The 22,566-nt window shown below is 34.4% G+C and overlaps 2 protein-coding genes across 13 annotated transcripts; both read left to right on the forward strand.

Moving 5' to 3' along the window:
• The first annotated feature begins 292 nt into the window (after positions 1–292).
• LOC148173746 (chymotrypsin BI-like) lies at positions 293–13,866 on the forward strand. 12 transcript variants are annotated; one of them, XM_088035340.1, is made up of 11 exons: positions 295–743; positions 6,728–6,883; positions 6,951–7,082; positions 7,128–7,236; positions 7,286–7,425; positions 7,475–7,641; positions 12,458–12,608; positions 12,659–12,825; positions 13,308–13,364; positions 13,412–13,551; positions 13,603–13,866. In XM_088035340.1, the coding sequence occupies exons 8-11, from the start codon at positions 12,768–12,770 to the stop codon at positions 13,762–13,764; spliced, it is 417 nt and encodes a 138-aa protein (XP_087891466.1). In that variant the 5' UTR covers positions 295–743; positions 6,728–6,883; positions 6,951–7,082; positions 7,128–7,236; positions 7,286–7,425; positions 7,475–7,641; positions 12,458–12,608; positions 12,659–12,767; the 3' UTR covers positions 13,765–13,866. The 12 variants fall into 12 exon arrangements, with proteins under 12 accessions (XP_087891471.1, XP_087891469.1, XP_087891470.1 ...); XM_088035339.1 differs by having other exon boundaries at positions 7,140–7,236; XM_088035338.1 differs by having other exon boundaries at positions 6,951–7,078.
• On the forward strand, positions 6,945–7,645 carry LOC148173747 (epithelial serine protease-like). Its single transcript, XM_088035594.1, has 3 exons — positions 6,945–7,095; positions 7,286–7,425; positions 7,475–7,645. Exons 1-3 carry the CDS (start codon positions 6,945–6,947, stop codon positions 7,643–7,645), a joined length of 462 nt encoding a protein of 153 aa, XP_087891720.1.
• Positions 13,867–22,566: the final 8,700 nt, after the last annotated feature.

Here is a 22,566-nt window from a genome sequence, read left to right on the forward strand (position 1 = left end):
ACGAAGAAAAGACGTACGTTCTCGTATCACCCATCTTGCGTGAAGTGACACAGTGAGTTGCTCCCAGTGCCGGTTTAGACTTGAGTTCATTGTATGTTGGACATAAGCGATCGATAAATTCGCATTACTTCCGAAATAAACGTTTTTTCCAGTGCATTTTTTGATTTAGTGAAACTATGGGCCTTGATCACAGTAAAGACAACACTTTCCATTAAACCCCACATTTCCCAACGCCCGACAATATCGAATCTAGAAAATTTCATTTGTTTACCCCAAAATTGAGTAATAGTGAACTGATCCGGAGTCTCCCGTCTATCATTAGTGCGACCAGTTTATTTTGGTCGGTTTGTTATTTTTGGAATGACGCATTTGGCAGTGAAAACGTGCTGTAAACACTATCAAAAGCGATTTTATTGGGCGTTAGTGGTGTTTTACCAGTGTTGACGATTTGTTTCTTGTTGCAGAGTTTTAACCCAACAAACTTCCAAGTACCAGCAGTTGGTCCAAGAGTGGTATCGAACAGCCACATGCTAAAACTGCGGCTGGTTTCCACTCATTTCCTTAAACAACCATAGATTTGCGATGTGTCGAGATAGGGATATGAACCCTTAAATCAACAGATCATTGCCGTACTAGCGCATGCTGTATTTTTCGTAATCCGTACACAACTAGTTTTAACTAAACCTTCATATTTTATAAGATTGACTTCCGTTCTGCAAAGTTTGTGTTCTCATCAAAAGTAAGTAAGTAACCCACCCCATTTTTAATATTACAAATGTAGTGGTTGATAGTGGGCGACAGCCCCCACACAGCTGGATGGATGTCACTTTTTTATTGCGTTTTGATATATGATCAATTGTAAAAGACAAAAAAAACAGTTCTGTTTTGGTGTTCATAAAAGACAAGTCATCGTACTAAAACGATAAATTAATTTAGGTATTGTTTTGTTCGAATTCAGTAAAAACGAGATTACATAATCGCTTCCAAATCTATTCTTGAATGGTCGATCAAAATATTCAGATGTATGCAAATAACTTCCAAATGTTATGTAAAATACCTCCCATATAGCGAAAGTTTATTGCAAATTTTCGTGATCAGTGATTTTCCAATATATTTTATCTGTTCTATTAATATCCACACCATGTGCGTACCTGCCTAAATTTATTCCCAATAAATATAAAGAGTGATAAATTATCAAGATTAGTTGCCAGCATGTTTAGTATTAAAGAGATAAATGCAACAAAATATTGTTAATTTCAAATTAGAGTGCTCTTGTACATGTTTTCATTATCTGGAATATTTACAGGTGATTTGTTAATATTAGAAATTGTTATTACATATTTTTACACAATTCTTATTGATGAATTAAGACATTTTTCGAATTTGCCGCTTTAATAGGTCCCTTAGAGTACTCAATTTGGAGTCATTTATAGGTAGGGGGAGGGGGGCATAGTGGGGTACCGGGGCATAGCGGGGTAACACTCCTACTGCTCCAATCAAACACCGTGAAAAAAGTCGAATAGCGTGTTTTGATTGGTAGTTAGTTGACACCACGTGTGTTGTATAAAACAAAATGTGAAAACCTATATGTTTTATAAAACAAAATGTGAAATTCAGTGTTTTCGTTAAAAAATTCGCGAAGTTAGGGAGCAAGTTTTTTTCAAATCTAGTCATACAAATGTAGTGGCTAAATATGATGAATCTGCTCATTTATGTGCAATATGCATTGATGCCTAAGTAATTTTAAAATGTTACTTTTTCTAAGTAGGTACTGTAGTGAGACCACCCCTTTCTCCCGTTGTTGTTCCCTAAAGGGGTACGATTAGTCCCCGCCGTGTTGGCGGATGCGCTCGCGTGATCGTCACCGAAGGTAAATCAAACCTTCACTTACCCTAGGTTGTGTATTTTGATTAGGGGTAGCTAATTACCCCTTTTCTTTTTTATTCCCGACATCGAAGGCTGTTCGGGGTCGAAATTCAGGATCCTCAGCGTTCCCGCAAAGTAGCACCACACACCCAAGGAGGGGGTTCACCCATTTAAAAGCAGCAATGCATATCAAAGCGTTTATTGACACACATCAATTATTTAAATTTACAGGGCCAAATCTTAAGTCCGAAATTCTAGATCCGGAAGACAATAACATGCAACATAACAATACAAATGACAATAATATGGGCCAGAGCAGAGGGGGTTAAGTCGCCTAAATCAAGCAACGCGTCTACGTTAATTCCTGTACGACACGGGGTGGCGCAAGTAAATTCATTTGCGGACTTCCTCTTCGGAAATCCAGAAGAGATTTCCACTAACTAAACAGAGTTCTGGGCACTTTGAAGAGATTTCCCAAAAATAATACCTTTTTCAACTACCCCTAACTTCAGGTCTCTTGATGCGCTTCGATTTCCAGACAAATTTTGACACTTCGAACTTACACCGTACTTAGACATGGGCGCCGCGGATTTTTAGGCAATAAGTGTTTAGTTAACGGTTGGTTTACATCGCGGGTTTTTAGATTACGCTCTAGCTAGACGGTCCAAGTCCGGTCTAAGATTGGCAGGAACGCCCCACGCGAGCAAACTCCAGAATTCGACTCGTAGCAAAATACACCGAATGTACGACAAACGAAGCTCGGAATATGCAAACTGAATTTGCGAACAAATGACCAGTGGATTACAGTTAACTGAGGGATCCGTTTCTTTGCTTGAATGTTCTTGTTTCCTCCCACGATGTTAAAGTAAAGGTGGCTCTCGTAAGAGCGAGGACCCGTACGATTCACGACACGGGCCCCCATATAAATAAGTTTTTTTTCATCTCAGAACTGCACTTTCAGGTCCCCCCCGGACCCCTATTCCAAACAACGTTTGCGTTAGCTAAAACCCGTTCAAGAACGATAACGAAATTCATTTGCTGGTGGTTTTTGTGCTTTTTCAAATTCTTGGTTTCTCGATATTTTTGTTTAGTGTAAAATTCGTTAAATCGTTAATTACGTTGGGGATTTCGTCAAATCCTCGGTCCTGTGTGTATTCACGCTTTCGCGTGGTTCCCCGACTTCTCTCGACCGATGTAGTAGTTTAGTTATTTTCTAACCGCGAACCCACACCTCAAGCCCGCGCAATTTGTAATCAAATCTTACCTTGGCGCTGGGGCACCCGGAAACTCCGACTAAGGGATGGGCACACCCACTGCACTCTTTCCCACTCGGTGAGGTTAACGCGTTTAAAGTTTGTTATGCACAAAGAAAAAAATTACAAAAAAAACTAGAAACGATTAATACAACACAAACACACAGAAATCTAAATGAAACAATTTAAATTTAAGTGCACGGCACAAGAAAATTCACTAGCACGGAATTACTTCGATAAAACAGATCGTCACCCGAAAGTACGACTGCCGGAATCAAAGATCGTCTAATGACTGACTCTTCTTTCCTAATTTTCGGTTTTTAAGAAACGGCTCAGCCGGATTTGCTCGCGCATTTTAATTTTGACTTCTGGTTCCAATCAATCTGGACCAAATCAACAACAAACGTGATCTTCGGCCCTCTTTCGTTTATTACAATTATGCGTAAATCTAATTTAACTCTGATTAAGAAATTGAGATAAGTGTTTCGGCCGTTTCGACCTAGATGGCACTCTCGGGATGATTTGTGTAAGGTCACTAGATCAAAGTGTCTGTTTTATAAGGTACCGCTGTTAGTGACAAAATGAAAGACAACGATATCTTCTGTCTATCTCTACATGCGCACTAAATTTTGTGTTGTTTGTGTGGACACATTGCTTTATGAACTGTCAATTCTTGTCAAATATCGTTTGTAATAAAATGGTTTGAATGTGCGATTTCTCAACACGAATCGTTATGGTGTATTTGTTTCCTCCGCCGTAAGTAAATACTATTTGACGTTTTATGTACGACGACTTTCCACTAATTTCAGAAAACTCCAAATAGAAGGTAGATGGAAGCCCTATCGAAGCCGACAATCATTGTGACATTGGTTAAGCAGTACGTATTGGGGGAATTTTAAAGTTGGTTTTTGTATATGAACCCTTGAGTACTTCTTATAATGTTATGGAATTTTGTACCTGTTAGTTTACGAATTCCGTGAACTAAATTTAAATAATGTTCCCCTAATTTGTCTTCAATCGCTTTTGTGTTTCAATAGCCCCAATACCAACATGAACTTCTTGCATTCAGGCGAATAACTCGTTCATCTTATTGTTAATATGAGTCGAAAATCAAATCTATGGGAAAGAAAATGGAAGAAGGAAGACCACTCACATGTGGTACATCACAAAACCTGCGTTATGGACAGAAATATTATTTCAAATGCCTAAAACACAAGCAATGATATTGTAAAGTGTAAGTATATCGGCCTCAACGGTAAACGTTCTCAAAATGTGTTGTAGGACCAACTGACTGCTATCCTTAATGTAACAGGGGGCCTCATAAACTAGCAGGTGGACAAGACACAGTCATTGCACTCATCACTTGAACAGTGCAGATACACAGTCACATGAGGAAGACACACCATCGCTTTCAACATCAGCGGCAGAAGATGGTTGGTTTGAAGGCGCTGCTACTTCCTCATAATGAATGTGAAAACTGAAAATGCAATGGGACATGAAATATACATAAGATATGCAAAACTGGTTCTATAGTTTAATGTGGCGTACGAAGGTCCTTAAACGCATTCAAATGGTTTCCTGTAGTGTTAAAAATAGATGTAATTTTGTATTTCAGGGTGATTTAAGTAAATAATTTTAACATAACCTTAATATTTGTTCTTGATATTCATTTTGTTGCAGTTGTTTTGCATAAACTCATTCAAGATCTTAAACATGTCTACTTCTTCAAACTTGTAAATTCTTTCTTCTTAATAGCCCCTTTAAAATATCTCATGTACTTCATTTTCTGCTCATGTACTTGCTACTTCCATTTGTGCAATGTTACTCTCAGTTACTTTAACATCTCATCATTGTTACTACATCGTCGGGAGAAGCTACAATATAATAAGTGCTAATAGCATATTCTAATTAGGGCGTTACTGCATACAAGTCGAATCGTTGAAGATTAGAAAAGACAGTGCTTGAAGTCCGAGACCGTTTCTGAGTGTTGCACCTCCTTAACGTGCTAAAATGGAATCGGTTCTAATGTCGGTTCGCTCACCTCTTACGTATTCACATAGTCTGTTATAATGTTGGAACCAATTTTCTTTTTGTACCCACGGTTTATTTAAGTGTATTTTAAACAAATAAATTTAAGATAACCTTACATTTTGTCAATGACAAATTTTACGTCAACAATTTTATGACAATTCCCTAGAATCTTGCGTCTCGTTCTAACCCATTGATTTATGGACTATGTCTGTCTCTCTTGCATTGCGCACTGAAAACTAACAGCGGTACCTTATAAAACAGACAATTTGATCTAGTGACCTTAGATTTGTGAAATCGGAAATCCCTTTTTCTAAATTTCCTTTATCAGATCTATTTTCCTGAAATTGGCATGCTCTAGTTCTATGTTAGTAAAATTTAGCGGTGTCGACTAAGGTAGTTCGAACAATGGTTTCTAAAGGCTTAACCAGATTTTGAATAGAACAGTTATTACCTGTTTGATTTAAATCTAAACGTCACTAATCATTCTAAACAATCATTTGCAACAAAGGCCCTAACTAATAACCTTGTAAAGAATTAACACAAATTAAAATCTCCTAATTAAATCAATTTATGCTGAATTATGGTTGACTTCCGCTGCTAAAAGGGTTAGTAACTATCTGGACTCGCCATCAACATGTATTTTGTTTTTTTCTCATTAATTTCCAGTCCAACTTCAAATACTTCTCCTTACTCTAATTTTCTTACCACCCCCTTTAGCTCTTTTTCCGATTTAACTAACACACAGACATTTATAAAGCGATTCGCCAACCCAAACTTTCCTATCAATTGCTTGATTTCCTCAGAAGTTGGGACCACCATTTTGCAATGCACTACCTCATTTCTTGTTTCTGCCAGCGTCATTCTTGTTAATCTTACTGATTTTTTCGGTATTACCAACTGCAGCATTGCGTGATAAACTTATTCTCTCTTGATACAGACATAACAAGGAGTTTTGGTATAATTTGCTGACTGTTTTCAAAAACGTAAATTTTTATATAACTGTCAACGATGACTTTAATGTACACTCTATGCGAAATTAACATTGAAGTTAACTATTCGGGAGATAATAAACCAGACGTCAAAATATTTTGGTGAAACAAAATTTTACTTAACTGACAAATAAAATTTATCTATTGAATAACTAACTGAGCATTTAACTGACGTTGGTGAAACCCACCCTATAAGAAATAAAGTTTTATGAGGTACTTTTTTTTATCTAAATTGTTGCTCCACCACCAAGTAGAGGTTGATCTTTCCTTCTGTTTTTTATTGAAAAATTTGATCTCTGAATAAGTTTGATCTCAAAACTGTCAAGAGATCCTGGAAGAGTACCAAGCCCTTTATGGTCGTAAATAAAGTGCGTTATAAAATCTTTATTGCCGACCAAACGGCAATAAAAAGATCAAATTTTAAGGTACCGTGCCATAGCTAAATCCGAACTGAAACTTGCAAAGTCAGCTAAAAATGGAGCTCAAACTTTGTCTTTCCTCGATCGTCTTGCTTATAGTTGCAGTCAACGCCAAAAGTGGTACCACCAGCGTTGTCTTATTTGTGTAGTAACTTTACTCTTTTTCTAGATGCGCACATTATTGGAGGCCAAACCGCGGAAACTGGTCAATTTCCATTCGCTGTCGCAATCAACGTACAAACAGGAGATAGCAGACATTTCTGCAGTGGTGCTCTTCTAAGTCTTGAATGGGTGCTATCTTCTGCGAGCTGCATTAACAATTTCGGTATAAAAAGATAGCAAAATCGTTGTCTCACGTGTGATTTCTTAGTGGTGTGCTTTTTACAATGCAGCTGGGGTCTGTGAACTTAACAACTCCCGACGACAACAGAGTGACTTTTGAGTCCTCCGAGTTTGTTGTACATCCAGACTTTGATCCGATCACGCTTCAGAATGATATTGGACTTATTAAGTTACCAAAGCAAGTAACTATGGGGAGTAAGTATTAAATTTGATTGTTAAAAATATAGTCTGTGTTTTAGCTACTCTTTTGAACATTAACATGCGTTAACGTCCTGACTGACACCCTTAAACCTGAGACGCCACTGACCATTTTGGGATGGGGTCAAACTAGTGACTGTAAGAAAGTCTCTTTTTTTTGTGTTGACTCAAATGGTTTGTATTTTAGCCAATGATGATCTTTCCGAACAACTTCTGTATACTGAAACTTCCGCTTTGTCAAATGATGAGTGTAAAGTATATTATGGAGACCAAGTTAGCGATAACATGACATGTGTTGTGGGAAATTCTAATGACGGAACTTGTACAGTGAGAAAACAATATTTTGAGAGAGCAGTTTTTCTTATGGCAATTTTAGGGTGATAATGGAAGTCCTCTTATTCAAACTGTATGGAACAGATATTATGTGGTAGGAGTTGCTAGTTTTATCAGTGGAAACGGATGTGAAAGCACTGATCCCTCCGGTTTTACCAGAATTGGTCCTTATTATCTGTGGATCCGACAACAAATCGGTCTATATCCATGGTGAATTTAATTAAAAATACCAAAAATATCATATTCAGTTTAAACAATAAATTTATCACGAAAATGTGTGTTTTATTAGAATTAGGAGTTTCGGCGGGAAAGCCGCTTCCGTACTAGTTTTATTGCTTACTGTTAATTTATAACACCAATTTATCAATCATAAAAACATGAAACAGTTTAGTTTATTTATTAACTGAATTCTAATTTGTTTTGAAAACGAAACAAAGATAAAAGTTACTAAACGACTATAATGGAGACAGATAGAAGCATAACGTTATAAATCTTTTAATTCTGATAAAAACCATAAACTACTATTTTAGTAACAAAGAAGTTTTAAACATCATAAGAATTTACATAATTTCTTGTTTCCTTTTTCGCTTTTGCGTGTTGAAGTCAATGCTTCTTCAAGTGCAGTTATGGATGGACGAGATGCTCTAGCTGGAGAAGTTCCATGTGCTGGGTGTTTTTGAAATTCAGGGTGTTCTTGAAATACATTACCAAAAATTAAACAAGGTCTTTGGCAGCCTTAAGGAATCAAATTGGCTATTTTTTATTTTATTTTAACGACAATGAAAAAACACCTTTTGCCACTGATGAAAATATCCACCTTAACAAACAAACCTTTCATTGTTGCTAAGCAATCAAGATACATTCTACCTATTGTTAGATTCAGGTCAGTGGCGAACTGGAAATTTTGACCAAATATTCAACAAATTTTGGCCCGAAAACAAAAAAACTTTTTTCTATTTCGCGTTCATAATGAAGATATTTCGATACGCGTTTGAGCATATTTCGGAATCGTAATGAACCAATCCTGTGCCAATATTTCCAGGAACTTATATTTTTCTTAGGTTTGCAGCAGACAAACCGTCAACCTGCCGTCAACGTTGACAATTTAGATTTTGGTTTTGAATAACCTTGATAAATCAATCAATACACTATTATTTCTTGTTGTACTTGGCTTAATAATTCATCGGAAAAAAACTCTTTGGTTGCAAGGGAACCATCATGATCATGATCAACATCTTCGCTCTCTTGGCTTCCTTGGGCTCCGGTAACCTCAAAACGTCACACCTGTCAAACTGATGAAATTGAATTTAGCTACTTTGAATTTTTTCCCGAACATTTTGCAAATGCCAACTACCTTAAAATTCCCTAGATTTCGAAATCAAATTTTTTCGTTTAAAATAAGGCGAAATAGAAAAAAATAGCGTATGATACTTGTTCATAATGCATTTTGCCGCACTTACTACTTTATGACACTCCTCGCTGCGCTCGTCGTGTCCTAAAAACGTGCGTGCGGCAAAATGTTCATTATGAAACGCGTTTCATAATATACTATTTCCTAATTTGTATTTTAAAGATTCCCATGTTTGCTATGGAAACAAAACTATAGCATCGCGTATCGAAATGGGAGCACAGAAAACAAATGAGGAAATAGCAAAAATAGCTCTGTTATAAGAACAAATTAGGAAAAATAGTATAAAAACCTCGTTCATAAGGCCATTAAAACACTCGCTTCGCCGCTCGTTTTATAAACTTGGATTCGTGCCTTAAAATTTGCCTTATGAAACTCGGTGTTTTAATATACTATTACGAAAAGCATTTTTTGACAAATGACTCTATTTGTCTTCACCAATAACGGCTTGTTTTTGGTAGTGTATTTCAAAAACACTGTAATGTAAGTTGCAGATAAGTGAACTTATCAATTCTAAAGTGGTACGATTTTGTTACTCCCTTTATGATTCAGAGAGTCAAAGAAATGCAATTTGAATGAAGGTCAAGCTGACCTTAATTAACGCAGGTGTGCTTCTTTTTTTTTTGGACACTACAAATCGTTTAATAAACTTAATAAAACAGCATTATTTCCTCAAAGTTTAAACACAATTTGCATATAATTGCATAGAATTTAAAATGACAACTGAGATATTTTTAATACATTTATATTAAAAAAATGAAAGATTAAATTAGCCACTAGTTTTACAAACTCTCAAAAATCGCTAAAATTGATAATTTTAAGACGACGTGACGCCAAAATTATCTGTATTAAAAAACAAACTTTTAGAGCTTTGTCAATTAAGAGCGTATGCTCTTTTCTAAATTTTCTAAATTTTATCTTAACCTAGAAATTGACGCAGAAATTGATTGAGAATTTTTATTGACACTTTTATCCAATAAAAACATATTTCTTTACACCTTTGCGTTATAAAATAGAGAGTTTCTATTTTTAAAAGTGTTGTCTCTTAGATAAATTCTAGATAAGAAATCTAAATCAGTACTTAACAGTACCTGCAACACCAATGGGGAGAATGCACATTTTTGAATTTTGATGAAAATCGATAGTTTTCATGTCGTATAATATGATGTTGCTAATAGAAAAATTGCAAAAAAATTGTTTATAATTTTTTAAGCGTTTTTAAAAGTCCGATTCGAGCAGGATTGGAAAACATACCTATCAGCGAGGCTAGCTTTGTGACGTCACATCTCAGCTTCGCTCTTAGCAGAGCCGTGCGTTTGTATTACTCTAATTCGATTGCCGTCTTTATAATTGAAAATGGGGTCAAAACAGAGGTGTTTTGTGCCAGAATGTAAAAGTGCACCCGAAAAATATTTATAACAGTTCCTTTTATAACAGACAATAAGAAGAAAAAAAATGCTTTTCGGCCGCGAGATGTTCGATGTCTGATGTTTCTATAAAGTGTAATATTTTAAATTAATTATGTTATTACCCATGATACATGCAGGTATTACATTTTTTGATTGACTTTATCTCTAGTCCACATGCTACATACCCTGACTTTATTTATTAAAGTGCTTTATACAAACTTAAAAACAATGAATTTTTTGCTTAAACTGAAGACTTTTGTTATATCCGAAACAACTGCCAATTGTACCTTTTCTCAAAGACTTGAAGTGTTGGGTGTTTTAATAAAAAAATCCTTTGGTCTAACGAAAAAACTATTCGAAGAAATTTACCAATTTAGTTGCGACTTTTATTCTATAGAGTAGTCTATCTAGTATGTCCCCGGATTGAATTTGCAAAAGGAAAAAAACTTTATTTTTAATTTTACGCATAAATCACGGAATAAATAGTTTTTGCTTAAATTAAAACTTATCAGAATGTGTTTCTAAAATCGTAAAAACCAAAAACTAACAAAGAACTTTTTTATTTTTAATTATGCAACAAATGCCAAAAGAATAAAATTTATTCCTTAATTTAAACCAATATTTGATTAACCCACACCTCTTTCAGCATATAGTTCAATAATTCTAACTCGTAATTCGACTGTTTCGAATTTTATCGGATGCAACTGCATTTATTATCCGAGTTTTAAATACTTACCCATTATTGAGTAAATTTTCGTTTAATCTTTAATGCACTATTTGATATTTTGAATTCACAGCCTTCTATTAAGTACTTACGATTAGAAAATTGAATAAATAAAAATATGAAAAAATTGATTTTAAGAGTACAAAGTAATAATAATAATAATAATAATAATAATAATTTTGAAATTTTAATTGCAGATTTATCTGTTTTGAATTAAGCAAAAATGTTATTCCATTGTCATTTTTTTGTAAAATGGAAAATAACTTTTTTTTTCTCTCTTGTGAACTCAACCCGGGAACATACTGTATAGTAGATTGTATAGAAATTAAAAATTAAAAAAACAACAAAAGCTTTGGATCAGTTATTGTTATTAATTTGGTCTGATTATAAAAAATCCAATTCAGTAAACCACCTATTTAATTTCTACCAAATTATTGAATTATAAATTTTCTTGCGAATACGGAGAGCGTATTCTTCATAATAATTATTTCCGAATATAGAAAATAATAGATGGTTATTATATCGTAGGTACATAAATAAAATTCAATCAAATCAGAATAGATCAAAATGTAAAAACCATATTTTTTCTACAAAGATGTTAAGAGAGAGAAAGAAATAATAAATCTGATTGTGTATTCGTAGAAATTATCGTTAAATGTGGTAAATGCGATAAATGCGCCCGCCGACCGAGAATGATGCAAAGCAAAAATGTGAATAAACGTTTGAAAGTATACCGGTTGAATAAGAAACATCAACATAATAATTATAATTGTATTTCTCTTGGATAATAATAAAAATCCAACCATTCATTGTAAACTGACATATCAAGTTAAAGAAAGATGTAGTTACCGCGACACTTTCACCGCAAAGTTAGGATTTCTTAATAAAAAATCCCATATCATTTGCACATCTACGTGTCTCAAATTTTGTGTGTCGGCTTTTTGAAATCCCGTTTCCATTGTGTATAAATTCTTTTGCAAAAACAACCATAAATTGCAACGCTGGTGTTAAACAAATGTTCTGCATACGGAATTCCATCAGTAGGCGGAGCGCGTAGCTGAGATGTGACGTCAAACCAATGAAAAAGTGTTTCAGCTCCCGCCTGAATATGTAAATTTCTTTAGCCAATTTTGGCAAAACCGTCATGTATTTTTAAAAAATTTTTGCACCACTGCGTTATTTGAACAATATTCTACAAAATTTGGTACAAAAACATATAGGTTACATTTTTTGCATTCTCCCTATTAGGTAAGTGCAAACTTAGATCCTATCTATAAAGAAAGAATTTCATTGTACGCACTTACATATCTATCCCACCATAAAATCACTATAAATACTACTGTATAGTTCCATTTTTTTCAATTACTTATACCAAAATGAAGTGTTTAATCTATTTAACTCTCGTTACTTTACTACTAATTCACGTCACCGCCAAACCTGGTAAACACTAAATTGAAGACCACAAACCTCTAATTTTGATTTCAGGTGCTCGCATTGTTGGCGAATTAGAAGCTCGAACTGGCCAATTTCCATACTCCGCCGCTATCACTGTCCAAACTGAAAACGGCAGACATTTCTGTGGTGGTGCTTTAACCAACAGCCAATATGTGGTTACTTCTGCAAGTTGTATCAGCGGGTATTTACGCCAGAATATTTGATTGTCTTATTCCTTGTTAAAATGTTTAGTGGTGTTCTCTTTACCATCCAACTGGGATCTTCAGCTCTAACACTGGAGGATGAAAACAGAGTGACTGTTGCTTCTTCAGAATACTTCACTCATCCAGAGTTTGATCCAATGACACTCCATGCTGATGTTGGAGTCATCAAACTGAGAATGATGGTGGAGTTGTCTGGTAATGTAAATTACATCTGTTACAACGAAAAATATGAAATCTGTGTTTTTAGATTACATCGACTATTCCATGCTTATAAGTTAACATCCAATCAGATTTGAGATCTACCATGGTATTTTTGCGGCAAGCCTTAGCACGGTGCTGGTGTTGTCAACCATGGTTACATAAGCAAATTAATTTTTTGACGTTTAAAAATGAGTCGTTTTGCTAATAATTCCGCTGACGAAATTATTATTATCATTACTACTGTATGCATGGAATAGTCGTGCAAAATACAATTCGTAGGATGAATATTCTGTGATAATTTAGACTTTTATTAGCAAACTCAATTTATGTTGCTCTTAGAAAAAACCACTCGTTGCTACGCAACTCGTGGTATTTTCATAGCAACATAAATTTCGTTTAGCTAATAAATCGTCTAAATTATCACGAATATTCACCTACTCATGGTATTACTGTTGATAATGTAGTTTGGATGACAGGTGATGTTTCTGAAGGAACCACCGTTATAATTTTAGGATGGGGTCAAACTAACGACAGTAAATAAACAACTTGTTGAGTTTTACATGTTACGAACATGTTTTAGGCACGTCTGGACTCTCTGAACATCTTCAGTATGCTGAGGGCGTTGCATTGTCAAACGAGGAATGTCAATTGTATTATGGAAGTCAAATTGACGAAGGGAAGGTTTGTGTTGTTGGAAATTACAATGAAGGAACTTGCCTTGTAAGTGAAATCCATAAATGTAAAAATACTTGTTTATATTTCGAATTTCAGGGCGATACTGGCAGTCCCCTGATTCAAGCCTTCCTTAATAAATTCTATTTTGTCGGAATTTCCAGTTTCATAAGTGGAAACGGATGTGAAACCACTGATCCTTCTGGGTATACCAGAATGAAAAGTTACTTTCCATGGTTGAAAGATGTTGTAAATCAATAAACACGTTAAAGCGTTTATGTCAGAGCAATATATTTGAAGTTATATTTGTATGGTAATATTAACAGTACTTAAAATTGGAATAATAAATCAATATAAAGCAAATATACCTAATAATTAGTTCTTTCTTAGACCGAAGACGTGTTCCAAAGTCTTAATATTATCCGAACCTTCTAAAACTATACCGCCCATGGTGCTTATTAAATTTTTTGCACGATGTGAAGAAAAAATCGTGCTAATAAACATTTATTGAAAAATAAGATTATACAAGGTGATTTTGAAATAGAGGCGAAAAAAGCCATTACAGCTTATTGTAAATGAAGGAAGTTAGTAGGTTTCGTTACGTTAGGTTAGTAGGTCTCAGTTTTAAGAAAAAAATAAAAGAAATTGATTCCTATGCATAGGTACTCTGCGTTGTTGTTATAGTAAATCCTGCGAGTAAATAGAATGATTTGAATTGTATGGCATGTAACATGGCAACTTGAAATACTCTAAAATTTTCCGTCTTTTTGGGGATATTAATCTCGGTTTAAGTTGGTTATGCAACTACACCTTCCCGCCTTTTTTAGAAATTTGTCAATGATTTGACATTCACTGACATTCGTCATTCTTGACCACTTTAAGATCCACTGTTTGCACTGTACCTTGAGTTTTGTTGGTAAAATAGTGTCTAATTATTAGTTTTTCGCTTTTCTCTAGTGCAAATTGTCTTTTGCAAGTTACATGATGAGTAGATTCAAAATCTGTTGGTTAACTTGACCGGAGTTTCCTAATTAGAATGTTGATAATGAAAGATTTGTAACAATTGGACTGCTAATAAAGTTTTATGTGCCTCTCGATTTCCTAGCACCCAGCTTTAAAGTGTGCAAAAATTGAGGGTTTTTGAGGTTTTCTCTACGTTAACAAATTAATGACAAAACACCGAATTAGGTAGTTTGTTGATTCCCTTTCTATAATCAAGAAATAGGAACCATTTTTATAGCAGTAAATTTAGTAAAAATAATGAATTTTAAAATTAGCATTATGACAATATTTTAAATTTGGCGGCTGTTGGTACTAGTTTTTATCGCACAAATTTGATTGGAAAACTGTCATCTATTTATTCGTTGGACAGACTCAAAGAAATTATAATAACTGCAGCGATGCCAACATGTTTCTTGATAAAGGGGTTGGGGCGTCAAGAGGTTGTAGTTGGTAAACAAACGTAGTTCATTGGCGGGTCAGATTTTGGAGTTAAAAAAAATGCAGCTAATTACTGTTATGATGGCCTTGCAATGATTATTTCATTCATACTAACCTATTATATAAGCGCTCTGATACTCTTAACCCTCTTTTTCTCAAAAAGAAAACTGTAACAATTTTTGTTAATCAAAGAAGAACAGCAAATTTTAACCACGCCACTGTCTGTTCGAAAGTCTTGATGCGTAAAAACACGAAGATTCTTGATAGAGAAATCTACTCAGCGATGGTCGAATTTCGCTTGTGGTTCACCCAGTTATGGTCGATTTTCGCTTGCGTCTTGGCATCAAAACAAATCAGCGTAAAGTAACCCAAAAGGTATAAGGCTATAAGCAGCAATAAAATTATCCCATTGTGTAAAAGTTAACTTGTCTACAATAGAAAACATCCCAGAGTTGTACTGTAAACCCGGTTGACATAAAATTTATGGCCACATTATGAGAGGACCGGGCGTTATTAATCCTTGCGGTTGGGGACCATAAATGAGCACGAAATGAGTCCGGGCCTGTTCAGCCATCGGTCAATCCTCTACCTAGAAATTTGTCGGCAACACCCAGTTTTATTTCTATGGGTGGTTTGACTTAAGTCATAAAATGTTTGCTAGGTATATGTCAACTGAGGTTACTATAAACCATCTGGTTGTACCGCAGCGCTTACTTTGGTCACTTCGACCAGTCCCGGCTTAATAATATTTAAAAATTATAGAAACATGTGCATGAATTACATCAAACTTGGACAAAGAGATTATTATTAATCGCAGATTACCCACATTTCTATTGTTTTTCTTAAAGAATAATAAATGGTAAATTTAGCCCCGCAGATAAATCTTAATTTTATGATTACTAAAATGTTTTAAGCCGGTTCTGGTAAGTTCAGGCAAACCATGATTTATTGTTGGGGCACGCGCTTGCCGATAAGGGTACAAAAGAGATGATAATTGACACTCAAAATTTCGTACAATTTTTGTTCTTAATTTTATAATTACTTCATTAATAAACATTTAATTTTTGAATTTATCCTCATTTTTTAAAGGAAAGAACTTCGTTGACATTATTGTTTGACATGCGCCAATTTACCCTATACAATAGGGGTAATTTCGAAAAATTAATTTTTTGACAAAGATGTACTCAAGATTTTTCAAAAACTTTTACATTATTACGTACTCCAATGTTAGAATTATTGTTTGTCAGAAATGTCGATCTTTTATTTTCGATATTATAGGGTTTTCAGAAGATCTTTTCTTCATAGCTCTCCCCTACGCAGAGGTGGCAACAATGATTCTGTTTCAGAATATGTTTCATTTTTGAAGAAATAAATAACATAAAATGAGAATTTACTAGTTGTTAAAGATATCTACGGCAGTTTATCTAAGTAAAATAGTTTTTATGATCTGATATGAACTTAGCAACAAGAAGCAATTTATCAAAGTTCGTTAAACCGGTTTTTATTATTCGGTACTTTAAGAGTTACATTATAGCATTGTTTTTCAATTGTTTTCGATTATTTAAAAAGCTCCTTAAAGCAACGTGCTAGTTGGCACTCTTATTGTCTACTATAATATGCATTCAATAATAAACGCTATTTGCTGTCAATTGACACTTGATTGACGTTCCACCAACTTTACCGTTAATTATAGGAAAAGGTTTTTTTTTATAAAATTATTTTATGTTTAGAAATCATACTAAAACAGATTTCATTCTTAAACGATTTGTCGTGACTTTTTCAGCTCGATGTTGAAAATGACTATTTCTACCACTATTTGTGGGGTCAAAATAAGAAGAAATATGAAGCCGGTTTTGTAATTAGCAACAAGAAATAATGAATTTACTAGGTGGCCCTCGGAAATCGGTAAATCTCGCTTTTTTCGTGGACCTCGCTTTTGCGTGGCCTTTGATTTCTTATTTGTTATGCTATGAAACAAAGATAGTCACGGAAAAGCTAGATCCACGAAAAAGCGAGATTTACCGATTTTCGAGGGCCACATAGTTAATTCGCATTTTACATTTAGCAAACTTGTTTATGTCCTTCAATATTTGAAACTTTGATAGATAAAAATAATAATTGTTCTTGACATTTTTTTTTAATTATAGATTAAAGTATCAAAGAAAATAAATTAAAAACCAACGGGCTTCGCTACAAAAAATCAAACAGTACGCGGAAAATTTATAACTTTTAATTCAACAATGCCAAAAGACTGCTGTTGATAATTTTTGTGAGTTTGTGACAATTTATTTCATGGAATTCCACAGTTACGTACCAAAACAATCATTTTTTACCAAAATTAGGACTTAGGTCATCTTTCAAAATCCGTAAATTTCGTCTTTTTTGTAAACCTCGCTTTTCCTAGCTTTGGAATTTGATTTGAAATTAATGCATAATATACTATGAAACAAAGATGGCCACAGAAAAGCTAGATCCACAAAAAAATCGAGATTCATCGATTACCGAGGGCATCTAAGTAACTCTCATTTAACATTTAACAAACCAATATAACTTCGTTGTTTATGCTCTTTTATTTTTGAAACTCTCATCGATATAAATAATTGCGTTTGGCAATGTTTTTTAACTTTATATTAAAAATAAATACTAAGGGTGGGTTTCACCAACCGCAGTTAAATAACTTAACTGTCGAATAACGCTATTTTTTAAATAAATGTGACAGCTGTCGTTTCACCAACTTCAGTTAACGTTTATTAATCAAATAAAACCACAAATAAACTAACTGGGCAAAGTCGGTCGGTTAAATCAAAGTTAAATCAAATTCAATTTTTTGTGCAATGGATCCATTTTCTGTTTTCTAAATCTCAACTTGTATATAATAAACACACATATTTTATTTGTATTACAAGCTTTGTAGGCATAGATTTACAACACAACTGCAAATATTCCACCTTTTGCATTATCGACCTCCAAAAACCTCGGTCTGTAACTACTTCCATCCACTCTTTCAAGATCCTCCTCGACCTTTTCTAACCATCGTTTTCTTAGTCTCCCTTTTCTTGTTTTACCTATCGGTCTTCTGCATAGGACTTGCTCATGGTAGAGTGCATACACACCTCCTGGTTAATTCTTCTCTGCTATCCTAATATTTAGATTTCAACATAGCTTTTAAACTTCCGTATTTTCAGTTTTCCTTCACAACTCTGGCTTTTATTTATTTCTTTCTCTTCTTTTCCCTCTTTTCCTACTTGCACTAGATGCACGAAGTCTTCAACATCTACAAAAATATATTTTCTATTAATTTCGCCTCCTCTCACTTCACATTGTCCAGCTCATTCTCTATCTGGTCTCGCTATCACCATGTAATTTTGTTTTTTTCTCATTAATTTCCAGTCCAACTTCAAATACTTCTCCTTATTCTAATTTTCTTACCACCCCCTTTAGCTCTTTTTCCGATTTAACTAACACACAGACATTTATAAAGCGATTTGCCAACCCAAACTTTCCTATCAATTGCTTGATTTCCTCAGAAGTTAGTACCACCATTTTACCAATAATGCAATGTCGTTCGCAAATGCAATGCACTACCTCATTTCTTGTTTCTACCAGCGTCATTCTTGTTAATCTTACTGATTTTTTCGGTTTTACCAACTGTAGCATTGCGTGATAAACTTATTCTCTCTTGATACAGACATAACAAGGAGTTTTGGTATAATTTGCTAACTGTTTTCAAAAACGTAAACTTTTATATAACTGTCAACGATGACACTTCAATGAACACTCTAGGCAAAAATCACACTCTAGTTAACTATTCGTTAAATAATAAACCAGACGTCAAAATATTTTGGTGAAACAAAATTTTACTTAACTGACAAATAAAATTTATCTATTGAATAACTAACCGAGCATTTAACTGACGTTGGTGAAACCCACCCTTAGAAGTACTAAAATTAAATAAATTAAAAACCAACGGGCTTCGCTATAAAAAAATGAACAGGAAAATAAGTAAATTATACAGGCTGCATTTACTGCGATTGCAGTTAACTCTCATTTAACAATTAGCAAAGAAATATGACTCCGTTGTTTATGTCTTTCGATTTTTGAAACTCTGATAGAAATAATTGCACTTGGATTTTTTTTTATATTACATTAAAAATAAATAATAAAATGTACCAAGAAAAATAATTTGAAAACCAACGGGCTTCGCTGTAAGAAATTGAACCGGAAAATGCATTAATCATAGAGGATTTATTTCGTTTAAATACTTAATATTATGTTAAAGTTATACAATGTAACCGTTTTTCGGTCAATCAAATGTTAGCAATTCTCAAATTAGTTGCCAGATTAACTTACATTCAATTAAATTATTATCTATACCGGCTCTTTATGTATCAGAACAGCAAATTGCGTCTTGCTAGATTAATTTTGGTTGCCACGATTATTCCAGTTAATTCCTGAAATAAGAATTCAAAAGAGTTAAGGGTCTACGCTACGCATATACCCGGTATATGGCTTACGATTTTTCGTTTTTGAAGCGCATTTTGGACTTTGAAAAATCGCTCGACCTCTGTATGTATGCGTCTCAGATAGAGCTATGGAGGTGACATCTTCCAATTTTGAAAAAGTGAAAAATTTGACTTTAATTAATTAAAAACTGAAATTCCCATTTTTCGTTTTTAAGGAATATGAAGCAACCTACGAAGTTAAAAAAAATACCAACATGTGGAGAATTAAAACCTCTATGGAGGTGACATTTTTGTTTTTGTCATTATGCTATAATTTTGAAGTTATTAATAAAAAAACAAATCAAAAATAGGCAACCAACAGTACAACTAACGCAAATCATCTTATGCAAATCTCATGATTTACGACCGCTCACTAGGGGGTCACTGACGTTCCGCCCAATTGTAATAAACTGCTGTCGGGTAAAAGTAGGTAAAGACCCAACTCTGGTCGCTCTCGGCAACAAACATCGAAGGTACTTGTAGCAAGTGAATTGAGAAATAATATTTTTAAACTGTAATATAATTCACTGTTTTCCACACCACCCTTGGGGTACAGAGAGACGGCGCGTTTTTTTTAAGTGCTCTCCCCAATAGGCCTGCTGCACTCTTTTGACTCTAACTATAAAACTACTTTATTTTAGAAATGACAATCCGGACATTTGAATGAACATAATTTATAAGTCTGTCTTTAAAATTCTTCTAATCGTTTGTTCTCGGCTAACTCTAGAATCTATTATTTCAGGAAGTAAGGCATTCATATAAAATTTTTCCAAATGGGAAACCATAAATGTATTCCAAAAATCATTGTCTCTCTCTACAATTGTATATTTCAAATCTAGTTTTGTATAAACTACAAAAAAACATCTATCCCGTTTAGTAATATGCAGCTGATCTTGAATTTGATACATATAATTATGGGACCGTTTTAATTCTATTGTACCTTCGTTATTAGGATTAATTTGACAGAAATCTATAAGTTTCTCGTTTACCGCTCTTTCAATGGTGCTGTTTCTTGCTGAATAAGGACATTTAATTTCAATTATCGCATCAGTTCCGATTAACCCATCAGGGGTGGCGCCTAAAAATTTTTTATCATCGTCTATAAACAAACCGCAATTTTGAACTTTTAAACCCGTGATTTCCATAAATTTATTTGTGGCTTTTTCTTCATTATCAACTCCGTATTGTAATGCATTCGGTAGTTTTTTTGACCTCAAACCAGAACCATATAACAATGACTTTACCGTGTTTGACGTGTCTGTTCCGTCTCTCATTTTACAAATTTTTCCGAAATTACTCGCTGTCAATCTAATTTGCCGTTCTTTGTTCCATTCATCGCTATGCCGCTGCTGAACTGTTTTTCTTTCAATATCTAAACCATTGGCCAATGACAGCTCATTTAAAAATATATTTTTTCTTGTTTCGTACTCCTCCAATAATATGTCCGGAACTACTTCGTTGGATTCTGAGTTTTTGTTACACGCACCATAATCCGAATCTGCACTTTGTAATCTAACATTAATTTTTCTACCATGCTTTTTCTTCTTTTGTTTTAATTTATGTTCCCGAAATTTATTAACGTATATTCCCGGAGTATCAAATCCCGCATTGTTTTTTAAAAATTTATATACAAAAGTATGATCACTATTAAAATTCAATGCTGCCGCATAACATCTCCCTTGGTAAGACCCGGCAAGAGAAAAGTTAATTCGTTTCCCACCTACAAATTTATTAACGACAGAATTGAAACATTCCACTATGTTATTATCCACGTCGTAAAGTAAACTAACTGACAAATTCGCGACTCTATTTTAGGTAAAAATATATCGTAGAGAGAACTATTTTTAAAATTATTATACTCAATCAAATTTGTGGTATTTCCAACTTTATTACAAAATTAAGTTGCGCATTTACTGTGATCACCGAATATATGAGCAGGTCCATTATGAATGTCTCGTTTTAAATTTTCGATTTTTTCTGAGAATGGCAAATTTTCTTTTTTTCTGTATCTAATCGCACTTACTACAGCTGTTCTAAATTTAAGTATATTTGTTCGCAAAAATTCTAACTTGAAGGTCTGTTCTGGGAATTTTTGAAATTTCGCGCAATTTTGTACAATAATTTCTTAAAACATGATTTCTACACTCAATTTTTTGAATAAAATATGTTGGTCCATATGGTCTTGCTGCTTGAATTTTCTTATACACACTACTGTCTCCATCACCGATAATAAATTTAAATCTTAAATTATGCATCTGAACAGACTTTTTAAAAGCCTCTAAAATAACACCTGCCTCCATTGATGTGGATGATTTTTTCCAATTTGCAAAACATTTATGGCGGGGCACTGATTTCTTATCAGTCTTGAATCGTTTACAAAACTTGCATATGTAACGGATTTTCTTGTGTAGGGCTCAAAGAACGGCACCAAAAATTAGAATAATGGATTTATTAATGAATTTGCCAATCAATGATGTACACTCTTCCGTTACTCGGGTGGTACTGCCCGTTTCCCGCGTCCCGTCAGCAGTACCCCTTCCATTTCGGGCGCTCGTATGTTAGGGGCTCCGTTTGGGTTTGTTACAGTCGGCCACGCTACTTCAATCTGCGCCCCTGCAGATTAAGGCTACCTAGAGACAAACCGTAATTAGAAATAAATCCAATTTTAAATTGCCCCATAACCCAACGTTCAACGACAATTAGTAAACCAGCAAATAATAGGGTCCATTCTCGCCTGGGTGACCTAAAAGAGAAGAAGCCAGACAAAAGGCTTTGACTTCTTAGTCAAGCCTGTAACACAGCACATCAACCCTTGTTAGTAAATACTTCCTGCGTGAGTGTGTGATTCGTTTCACACCTCACATGAGGTCCTCTCACCAGTATTCGTCTACTGTGAGCTTTCATCACATGATTCTGATTTCGTGTCAGAGTCATTGCTTATTGTGAATCGTTTCATTCGATCCACTGCACATATCCCTTTGTAGAACTTTTGGGATCTGTCTACTCCAGGCAGGTCTTCTATGTAATACCTTTCGTGAGGTAATACTTTCACCACTATAAATGGTCCGTGGTATTTTGACAGGGTCTTCTTACTTTTCCCGTCGTTGGTAAGAACTGGTTT

The sequence above is a fragment of the Gnatocerus cornutus genome, chromosome 5, assembly GCF_029298725.1.
Source record: "Gnatocerus cornutus isolate USDA-ARS CGAHR chromosome 5, icGnaCorn1.1, whole genome shotgun sequence".
In the NCBI taxonomy this organism is placed as follows: Eukaryota; Metazoa; Arthropoda; class Insecta; order Coleoptera; family Tenebrionidae; genus Gnatocerus; species Gnatocerus cornutus.